This window comes from Myotis lucifugus, unplaced genomic scaffold, assembly GCF_000147115.1.
Source record: "Myotis lucifugus unplaced genomic scaffold, Myoluc2.0 scaffold_206, whole genome shotgun sequence".
Classification (NCBI taxonomy): domain Eukaryota; kingdom Metazoa; phylum Chordata; class Mammalia; order Chiroptera; family Vespertilionidae; genus Myotis; species Myotis lucifugus.
In genome coordinates this window covers 2248258-2259450 of record NW_005871254.1, presented here as the reverse complement: position 1 = coordinate 2259450, position 11193 = coordinate 2248258, and the positions used below count along the sequence as shown (strand labels likewise).

Sequence of the window (11193 nt, the reverse complement as noted above, 5' to 3'; positions counted from 1 at the left end):
CACCATCACCATCACCATCACCATCACCATCACTATCACTATCACTATCACCATCACCATCACCATCACTATCACCATCATTGAGGATATAACCAGAGCGCATCAAGAGTTCTGCTAAAGTCATGCAGTTAGTTAGTTCAGAGACAGGGCTAGAAGACAGAACAGTCTGTTGGTTCCTAGCCCGGTGGCCACACCCTCACCATGCCTAGTCTGGCAGCTGATGCTGAGAACACTGTCTGGGACAGGCAGACCTTCCCTGGCTCCCAGGAGGCCAGGTCTTTGCTGAGCCATTGCCTCTAGGGTTGCTGCCCATCTCCCTGCTCCCCAGTTCCCTCTAGCAAGTCTGTATTAGCCAGACTCATCATTTTAAAATCATTTTTGGACCTGATAGTAAATCATGTAATTTTTTTTGGCCTAAACTGATAAAGATGCAGACACTTTGAACAATTCAGTTTAGATTAGTTTTGACCAGTGTATTTCAAAAGGGAGGTAAATAACCATTTCTGTTTTATATGACCACTAGAGGCCCAGTGAATTTCCAAAGGGAATATGTGTTTTATATGACTACTAGAGGCCCAGTGAATTTCCAAAGGGAATATGTGTTTTATATGACTACTAGAGGCCCAGTGCACATTGAAAGGAAATTAATTAGAAGGTGGCTGGCTGGGCGGGACTGGGTGAGATGGGCTGGACATGCTCTGGAGCCAACCTCCTGTGGTCCCTCCCCGGCCTGCCGCACCTTGGGTGGTGCCAGGGCTCGAAGGGAGTCTGCAGAGTGAGCCGGGTCCTGGGTCCCTCTGGCAGGTGGGGGTCCCTCGGCCTGGCCTGCAGGGATTGGGCCAAAACCGGCAGTCCGACATCCCCTGAGGGGTCCCAGAGTGCAAGAGGGCACTTTGCAAAGTTGCTGTCGCTTGGCAGCTCCTGCGTTGAGTGTGTGCCCCCTGGTGGTCAGTGCACGTCATACTACCGGCCAGTTGGCAGGTCACTTAGCCTTTTATATATAGAGATATTGCTGTAATAACATGGATGGCCATCAGACACTGCATGAGTGTGAATATCAGTGGAGTACAGCTCCCCTGGGCCTGCAGGCTTCACATCTATTGATACATAGTTGCCAATTGCTTTGAAAACCTTTGACCAATTTACACGTCAGCCATTCATAGACAAATTCAACCACTTTGCAGCAACTCTGCCAGCGTTTCTTTTACTGTTCCTTGAAAATGCGATCTGTGTCTTGCTACGTGGTATTGAGATGCTAATCCTAATTTGCCTTCCTTGGTGACTAGTGAGGCTGGATGTTGTTCATCGTCTCTGGATGTGACGCTTGCATTTGTTGGTCTCCTAGGACAATGGAGGAGGTGTTCCTGAGCCTGGGGCCCGGCTGGTTTCTGCTGCTCCTGCAGGGCCACCTGCACCCCAGCACCACTGTGCTGGGCCTGAAGCTGCTGCTGCACTTTCTGTCAAGCCCCGCCCTGCGCGAGCGCTTTAAGGACGGCCTGCCTGCGGGATCCTGGGTGGAACACTGTGCAGAGGGCGCGGACATCCTGATGGGTGCGCATGTCAGGAACAGGGAAAGGATCCTGTGGAGCATTGTCTGTGCCCCTGTGTGATGGCGTGTATTCCGAACCGGCATTTCTGGGGGGAGTGGGTGGCAGGGGATTCCCTCCTGTGCCAGTCCCCACCGTGGCTAGAAGCAATTGCATTGTTCTCAGTGGCATTGTGTGCCCCTTCCGATCCTTAGATAACCTGAAGAGCCACCCTCCTGCGCCCGACCAGGGCCCCTGCCTGCTTCCTGGATTCCGGGTCTTGAATGACTTTCTGGCCCACCACGTTCACATTCCGGAAGTCTACCTCATCGTGTCCGCCTTCTTCCTCCAGACGCCACTCACAGAGCTGACGGGTGGACCCAAAGTAGGTCCTTGGGGCCCCCAGGGATGGAGTGACACACTGGGTTTTCTGCTGCCACATGACTAAGGCAGTTCCCTCAGACTCTCCATTAGCTCGCTCCAAATCTTCCTGCTTCCACTGTCCTGACCCATTCTCTCCCCGGCTGCCACACCCCTTGGCTGGCTCTTCAGATACCCTTGACCTCCTCCACCTCTACCCCATCCTCCTCCTAGCAGCTCTCCGTTCTCATCAGTCCACTGGTGAATTGTTCTCCTTTGGGCACAGCTAGAGAAACCCATGCTGAAGGCGGGGGAGGGGGAGGCCAATTGCTGCCGCCACAGATCAGAGCCTGTCATGCCTTCACCTTAGGGGTGCCCCTGGTACTCCCCGGTATTCGAATACAAACCTTCCATGTGCCGAGTCTCCTGCCCCACAGCTGCCCAGCTCCCTCCCTGCCGCCCTCATGCTGGCATCCTCCTGAGTCACCTCCCAGCAAGGCAGCTGCCTTGTGCTTGCCCAGCCTGTGCCTTTAATGAGCTCGCCCTCCCAGGTCACCTGCCTCACCCCCTCCAGGGGGAGCCGTCCTGCCAGTGCCTCAGCATCCTCTGCCATATGTGGCACGGACACATTTACACGTCCGCCTCTCTCTTTAGGTGCTGAGTGCCTGGACAACAGACCCGCCTTTACTCGCCTTCTTGGGTCCCTGGCAAATAGCAGCATCAGAAATTGTCTCTTGGTCTTAACCGAGTTGAGTTGAACTGCCCTGAATTGAAATGGCGAGCGGTCATAGCTTTGCAAACAGAAGGCTGATCTAAATCTTGATATATAATAATAGTGGCACAAAGCCCACCTCCACAGCAGGGTCTGCACGCTGTGCTAAGTTCACAAAACCCTGCCTTGTCATCGCTCCAAGGATGTGTCCAGGGAACAACTGCTGCTGGGCGTCAGGAGCCTTGGGAGATATGTGCCTCACCTGGTGTTTATGACCACCCTGTGGGGCTGACAGTGCAATTTTTATTTCACGGAGAGGGAAACGAAGGTGCAAGGGCTGGAACGGCTTCTGCAAGCCCATTAAAGAGGCAGAGTCAGGCCTGCCTGCAAGGATCCTGACCTTCCCCTGAACTGGAGCCCTCACGCGCCTTCTCTAGTCTCATTGCAAAGAACCAGTGACCTTGACTGGACAGTATTTGTGGTGTCAGACCAAAGAGCTAAACTCAGCACAAGTGGCTAACGGGGTCTTCAGTACCTTCTTGGACGTGCGTGTTTCCCTCAGGCACCGAGCGGCTGAAATTCCCCCAGCGGCCGCCGCAGAGGGGTTTGCTGTCCTGTCTTTCTGAACGGGGCCCATGGGACACTCCGTGCACTGGCGGGTGTCTCTGCAGCCCTCCTCCTCTTTCAGGACAGCCTGGACGCCACGCTGCAGGGGCTCCTGCGGGCGCACCGCGCAGAGGAAGTCCTCCGGGCCGGGCTGTGCACGGAGGGGGCCCTGCTGCTCCTGAGGATGCTGAAGGCCACCATGAGCCGGGTGAGCCCCTTCCACACATGCCGTGATGGGGGGGGGGTTGAGGGGGGCAGACAAGGTTGGAGGGATAACACTTATGGAGTTATCCCAGCAGTGTCCAAGTGATGGCAGCCATTAGAAGTGTTATGCAGAATCCTTGATAGAAGGGGCAAGGCGGCTCTGGGATAACTCAGGTGCACAATGGGAACCAGCCGAAATGTTTTCAGTGCAGTGCAGCCACTCTCGCCAAAAGCCTTTTATTTCCCACTTGTGTAGTCGTTTGACTTTCTTCACTGGGGGATGCATGCGTTCATCAAAGCGAGCGTTTCTGGGTAACATTTTCCGTCAGGAGCTGTGGGGCCCTGTGGCGGGGAGATGGGCCGCTCCCCTCAAGGAGCTCACCTCTGTCTGCCCGGCCTCCTGGCCTGCAGCCACCTATGTGTGTGTGTGTGTGTGTGTGTGTGTGTGTGTGTGTGTGTGTGTAGGGGGGGGGGGGTTGCGATGCCTGGAGAGCCCTCAGGCCACCCAGGGCCACCGAGGTGGGAGGAGAGGTTATTTAAGACATGAAGGCCACTGTCAGCTTTTGATATCAAAATTATACTAGCTTTATTTTAAAAACTCCTTGTTTACATTTAGGAATATATTAAATTCATAGTTTTTATATTATTTAAATTGTTTATATAAAACTTCTTGGGCCTGATTTTTTTTTGTTTGTTTTTGACTTTTTTAGGCTTTTAAATGTCTCCTTGACCTAATTTAGGTAATTTATAATTTTAAAAAATCTTCCCAATTATTTAATTTGCACAAATCATCTCTTTTAATTCATTTAATTTTTGTGGTTACTTTCTCCTTCTTACTCTTAACTGATGAGTTCACACTGTCCTCTGCCCACTCCTCCCATTACTGGAAAAACCGAGGGCCTGTGGGCTTATTAAAGAGCCGATCATCCTCCGGGTTTTTTTCTGGCTAGTTCGAAGGGTTTGATGTTTGGCATCTTCATTTTCTGGGTGTTTTCTGGAGTTTCTGTGCTGCAGTTTGAAAGGCCTCAATTCATCTTTTTCGGTGCCCACGTGGTTGAGCTGTCTGTTTCGTTGTGGTTGCCCATCTCGGTTTGTTGGGTCCTAGTCAGAGCATGTGATCTGCACGCTTCCCGTCTTTGGGAGCTATTCAGAGTTCCACCACAGGCCTAATGTCACGATTAACCTTGGGTGCCTGGAAAGATGTATTTTCTGTTTGCAGCATCAGGAATCTGTTACCTTTCTAACCAATTAGTTTCATTTTTTAAAAAAGCAAAACAAAAGAATTAACATGAAAGCATTTAAAATAAAGAAAATACATGGCATGCTGAGAGAAGTAAAAAAATAAGACCAAAGATTAACATTATAATATCAAACATAAAATGGTTCACTGGTGTGTTACAGGAGTGACTTGCAGATTGGTCAGTGAACAAGACCCAACCTTCTGAGATCTAAACACGTGACAGAAGCAAAGCCACTCACGGCCGTTGGGTTCAATGAAGATGTCTGTCATTAGACCCTCATGTGCCAAGTACAGTAGACAAGCACCAACATATAAAAGGCAAAAACCGAAGGATAATAGAAAAAGACCAGAAACTTAATTGTAGAGACTAACTCTAGCATATCTTTCTCAAAGTTTATTTTCTCTCTCTTATCTTTTTTATATTATTGTTTGCTCGGAACTTCACTTGGTTTGACATCATTCCCCTGCCCATTGGTAACTAACCCACCACAGGGTAGTCTGCCTCTTGTTGAATGTGATAGAAATGGAATTGGAGAGTATGCTTTCTTTGCATCTGGCTTCTTTCACTCATCCTTATGTTTGTGGGACTCACTTGTGATGTTGTATGTGTCAGTAATTCATCCTTGTTTATTATTGAGTAGTATTTTATTGTGATAATTGATCACAATTTATTTATCTATTCTTGTGAGTGTTTTTTTTTCTTCCATTTGGAAATAGGAATAAAGCTGCTTTGTACATGTCTTTGGGCAGACATACGTATTTTTTCTGTTAGAAATATGCCCAGGAGTGACATTGTGGTCCGTCAGTTGTGCACATGACTTGCTCTAGCAGATAGCACCAAATAGTTCTCCAACGTGACGTGCCAACGGCACTCTCACCAGCTGCTACTCTAGCTGGAAGGTTCCAGTTGCTCCACGTCTCTTCCAATGTATTGCATTGCTGGCCTCTCAGATGGTCGGCAGTCACCGCGTGCAACAATCCTTTGAAACAGCGTTATCTCCATTGTCTAATGTAGAAACAGCGGTGAGGTTAGCTCACGCAGGCAGGGTCGTGGAGCAGGGGCATGTGACAGTGTGTCCAGCGCTAGCCCTACATTCCAGGTCACCGCATTGCCTAAGAACCTTCAGGGGTCCTGGTTGTCCAACACACAAAATCCAAGTTTCTCTTCTGAAAGTTCAAGTCCTCTCCCAGCTGCTTCTGCTCACCCTGTGCTAGTCACTGGGAAGTAACCCCGAGGCACCAAATGTCTCATCCAATCCTCACAACAACCAAATGAAATAGCTCATGTTACAATCCTTGCTTTACAGAGTTGGGACTGGAGGTGTAGGGGAAAGGGACTGGGCCAAAGCTACACTGTCAGTAAGAGGCAGAGGCAGGATTCGAACCAGGCATTGAACTCCAGAAACCACTCTCTGAACCTGATCGCTGGTATTCCTCTGGAAATCAATATTTCGCTCTTAGGACCTGGGGAAAAGCCGGGTGTGGGGGCCCCAGGAGCAGTTTCTCTCTGCTGCCTGCTCAGCCCATACCAAACCCTTGCAGGATCCAGTTTAAAATCAGGTTTCTAGCTGCCCCATGCCCATTGCCTTTCTTTCTATAAGTAGGCTTGAGTGTTCTAGTATGAGGCTCAGTTCCAGGCACTCGGTATCTACTTGTTAAACAGGATGTCTGGCGCATGCACACAGGCCAGGTCTAGAAGCAGCTCCTGGGAAATGAGGCAGCCATGGATGGGAGGGGCGGGGCTGAGCAACTGGCCAGGGGAGGACCCGACCTCCACTTAGCGCAATCACAGGAGCAGGCTGAGCACCCTCCATCTGGTTGTTGGCTTGGCTCTGCAGGGTGGGTCAGTTTTCAAGTTGCAGGCTGTCCATCACGCTAGGGCAGGCCCTGAGGCAGCAGCTGGACAGTCTGGGGCTGGAGCCAATCTCCAGACAGAGTGACTTGGCACAGCCAGTTTAGGGAGCTGAGCTCCGGGGACACTCGTGTGCAGCCAGGATGGAGACTCAGCCGTGTGACCGAGGCTAGGTTATGGTGGTGGTGGTGTGGAGGTCCCCAGGTCCCTCTGGGGACTGGATGTTGGCTCAGTAGATGATCCATTCCAGATCCCTGGCTGGTGGGGAGGGGGCTACTCAAGTTCTGCCAGTCCTGGGAGCACATAAGCCAAGGCAGGGTCTAGCGCTGGGAGCAGACAGCTGGGCTCTGAAAGGCTGAGGCCGACCCTGATTGGCAAGTTCCCCGAGCACAGAGGCCACGCCGAGTCATTAGAGGCCATTGGACATACGGGAAAGAGAGGCAGGGTCACAGCGCCTGGCTCGGCTCCTTACCCACCGGGACCTTGGCAAGCTCTGACCGCTCTGCCTGTCTTCCCATCCGGGAAGTAGGGGTAAATGCGGGCCTGCCTCAGAGGGTGGTGAGAGGTGAAAAGAGAGTGTGAAGCCGCAGACCAATCCTGTGCATGTGAATCCCTTCCCCGGGTGGTGCCAGGGCCCGTGTCAGTCGTCTAGGGGCCTGGCAGTGAGGTGTCTGAGAGTCTCGGAGAGCAGGTCTCCTTCCTAGACTCCCAACCCTCGGGCTCCCACACACGCCTCACCCAGTGCCTCTCAGCCCCCGACAGGCCTTGGAGACGGCGCCGGGGAGCACCAGTTCCCGGCCAGCGTGCTGCAGTTCCTGGGCCAGGTGCACAGTGCCTACCCTCAGGACCCTGCCTGGCGGGCCCCGGAGTTCCTCCAGACCTTTGCCGTCGTCACCTTCCCACTGGGAACAAACAAGGTAGGACACGCCGCTCCTCTGCCCCAGTGAAATCAGGGGCAAAGGGTGTCATCCCTCAAGAGCAAAGGGCAAGATTGCTGCCGCCCCCAAATAAGAGGCATTTAAGGCGATGTGGTGGAACAGTGAGTCAGCAACTTTTCCTTTCTCAGCTGGAATGCAGCTTGAGGTCATTTAAACTCAGATTCAGTCATTTTTTCGAGTTGTTAGGAACCTCAGTCATTTGATGGCAGATCACGTCAATTCTATATGGAATTCCCTCCCACTGATAATGCGAAACAACAGACTCCGTCCCCAGTGGGTGCGTGTGGGCCAGACCCAGTGGGTGGGTGCGGGCGGACTGGAGGCCGGTGCTCCTCTGCTTTTTGTCCTCAGAACCCTCCTCCAGTCTGCAGACCGTGACTCGGGACTCCTTGAAGTCAGAGGGCGGCTGGGGGCAGAGGGACCGGCTGGGTCTTGAGGACGAGGTGTGAGTGTGGGGGTAGAAGATGCTCTGGGAAGAGATGTGAGAGAGTTTGAGGCAGAGCCAGGCCCAGGGATGCAGTGAGAGTCTGGGAGCCGAGAGGAGCGGGTGATGATGGGCGTGAAGGGCAGAGGCCTGCCGGTCACCCTCCTTGACGGTGTAGGAAGCTGAGATGGACAGGGAACGGGAGCTAGTGACACCCTCTGCAAGGCTGTCACTGCAGCGAAAGGAGCGGCGGCAGGGCCCGGAGGGTAAGGAGGGCGAGTGCAGACAGGCAGTGTTTGCTCCACGAGTGTTTGCTGAAGGACCAGGTGAGAGAGCGGAGTGTGTGCACCCTGACAGCCTCCACCCACTGGACACCCACAACAGCCCTGGGCCCGGTGCTTCCCACCCCGCTTTTCACCCTGTTGGCAGCCTGCTCGGTGGTGTGTGTTAGTCGGGGGCAGGGCAGGGAGGGGGAGAGTCACAGCGGGGACACGGCGCTGGCAAGGTCCTGTGGGCTCAGTGGGGGGCTTAGGACCTAGCCTAGCCTGCAAAACGTTGAGAGTGGAAAACATCACGGTTTCATGATTACTACGTGATGAGCCAAGATTTAAACCTCACCCATCTCTTGCCATAGCCCCTTCCCTACCCCCAACACTCTCACCATAAAGCCCATACCCTTTCTATCGCCATCAGTTTAAAATCAAATCAAATGGCCAAATAAAATTCAGGAGTAATTTGTTTTAATAAAAGACTAAATATAAAGACTAGATTTGCAAAAAGATAAAATGGTTTGTTGGGTTAATATCAACTAAAGTGATACAGCAGACAAGTAAGAGTAGGGAAAAAGATGCACTGGAGGGGTGGGGATCGGACCCCAGCCTCCGAGGCTGGGCAGGGAGGAAGGACAGCCCTGCAGGCTGACCCTCACCACCCCCCAAGCAGGTCCCCTGGAGGTGGCCAGAACCCTGAAGTCCTGACATGTTTAGCCTAGGTCCCCTCCTCTCCCCACCACAGTGGGCGAGCTCACCCTTTGCTGAGTCGGGGTTCCAGCTGGCTGGCTCTTCCTCCCTGTTCAGGGTCTCTGCCTGGGGGCGGGTCTGGCCCAAAGTCACCTCCCCGGCCGAGATCAGAGGAGCCAGGCTCTGACGTGGGCCCCTGGCTCCACTTCCAGCACGTGTCTCCACACCTCCTTTGCGTGTCCCAGTTCAAGTCTGCTCCAGAAGGCCTTTGTTGCACAGAAAATGTGACAGATCCACTTCATGCAGGAAGCTGGTGGCCAGAGCCTGCGGCCTGCTGTAAATTTATATGGCGTCTTTCCCTTTTGAGGCCGCGTAGAGCTAATTAATGTGGCCACCACCTCCCTAGGTGCCATTAAATCCATTTTATGGCTTAATTAAGAACGGCCACATTAATTTTGTGAATGTGCAAAGGGAGGTGCCAGCAGGTGAATGCTCTTGGAATGTCACTGGCAGGAACTGGAAGTCCCTGGCTGCGTGTCCTTGGGCATGTCATCTGCCTCCCAGCATCTCTGTTTTTCTGACGTGGCTGGGCTCATGGTGCCTGCTTCATTAATCTCCCTGTATTTTTATAAGTAAAAAATGAGCATGTGAAGGCCGGTGCCTCAGGGACTTGGAGGCCAGGACTTGCTGAAGCTTAGCACCTGTTTCCCCTGAGGGTCCTCCTGTCACCATCACCACAGCCTGGCTGACAGGACATGGGCCCCAGGAGGTGGGCCCAGCTGATGACATGTGCAGGGCAGACACTGTGGCCTGCATGGCTCTCTCATTGGAGCTCACCCGTCTCTGTGGCGTCCCTTTCGTATCTCCATTTGCTGCTGAGAACTGCGGCTCTGAGGAGGAGGGACTTGCCCAGGACAGGCTGGGCTTCTCTGCTAAGCCCTCAGGCCACGCGAGCTCCACGCTCCGCTTCTCTCCAGGACTCCACCTCCCTTGGGTTCAGGGACAGAGCAGGCACCCTTATGAGCCATGAACTCTGGGCAAGCCACCTACTTCTGCAGATCCTCAATTTCCTTGCATGTTAATGTGTTTGATCAGAATGTCACCCAGGCACCCCTCAGCAGTAGATAGGAAAGCACGTTGAGGCAGTGCGAGCCACTCACTCTGGGGTTCTCTTGTCTTTGAGGGGGTCACCACTGAGTTCGCCCAGAATGCCAGCAGCCCTGGGGCCGAGGCTGAAGGTGAGGGCATCGTGGAGGGTCTACAGGCTCCTGCCAAGTCCCACCCCACACGGAAACAGCTGAGGGTGTTCATGCAGCTCCTCTTGAGGGATCTCCTGCTTGCAGCTTCCAGCCCCAAGCAGTGGCTGCCGCTGGAGGTGCTGCTGGAGGTGAGTGCACAGCGGACGGCACTGTGGGAGGCCCAGCACCGCGAGGGGGGTGTGCAGGGAGACCTGAGGGCTGATCTCTTATGAGAGCTGGCTCATAGTCAAACAGCTCCTGGGAAAAGCGCTGTGGCGGGCTCCAGGACCTGCAGCCCCTGGCAGAGCAGGGAGCAGTGAGTGAATAGATGACCGAGGGCAGGTCTTGCAGGTTCCTAGCAGGAGAGCCTGGTGCAGGGATTGAATAGAAGTGATTTCTCAGGGCTGTTCTCACAGGGGGGCAGAGAAAGGATGCCAGGAGGATGAGGGAGAAGCTAGCCAGGAAATGGTCTCAGCCACAGCCTGGCCCCAAGGGGAGCACTGGTGTGCTATCTGCATCCCAGTGGTGGCCCCACCTTGAGGCACCTGCCAGGCGGTCATTGTTGGTGGGCCACCCTGACTTGCCTTCTTACCTCAGGAGGTGGGCATCGCCTCCTGGGTGAGCCAACTTGGTCAGCAGAAGGCAGTGCCTTGGAGAAGGGGCAGGTGTGAGCTGTTGGCAGCCCACACTCCCAGCAGCTGTGGTATTAGCATTCCGGCCAGGCAAGGGGACTCGGTAGACACTGAGTGGGTATGATGGCCGGGTGGCTACTGTCTGAGTTCTGGGTGTGATTCCAGGCTTCTCCAGACAATGCCACCAGCCAACAGAAGCGAGACTTCCAGTCTGAGGTCCTGCTCTCCACCATGGAAATATTTCACATGATGAGAGGAGGTGACGTGTCGATGCTCAGAGGTGAGTGGGTGACTTGCTCCTCACTGCTATGACACAAGCTGCTGACAGCTGAGCAGGAGAGCCGTCTCCTAGAGGAGGCCTGGGTCCTTGTGCTGCAGGACTCCTAGGAGCGCGGAAGATGCTCTCCGCAAAGCTGCAGTAAGAGCTCACTGGTCCTGCCTGGGGACCCCGGGAGCGCATGCTCACTTCTTTCCATGACATCTGCACCACCGGTGGGCCACT

The 11193-nt window shown here is 53.6% G+C and overlaps 1 protein-coding gene across 1 annotated transcript in view; it reads left to right on the top strand.

Annotated features, from left to right (window-relative positions):
* Positions 1-11193, top strand: part of WDFY4 (WDFY family member 4) — a 234469-nt gene that overhangs the window by 109036 nt on the left and 114240 nt on the right. The window contains 6 exon segments of the mRNA XM_023761289.1: positions 1346-1551; positions 1742-1911; positions 3287-3412; positions 7253-7417; positions 10005-10208; positions 10857-10971. Of these exon segments, the coding sequence (XP_023617057.1) occupies positions 1346-1551; positions 1742-1911; positions 3287-3412; positions 7253-7417; positions 10005-10208; positions 10857-10971 (986 nt within the window).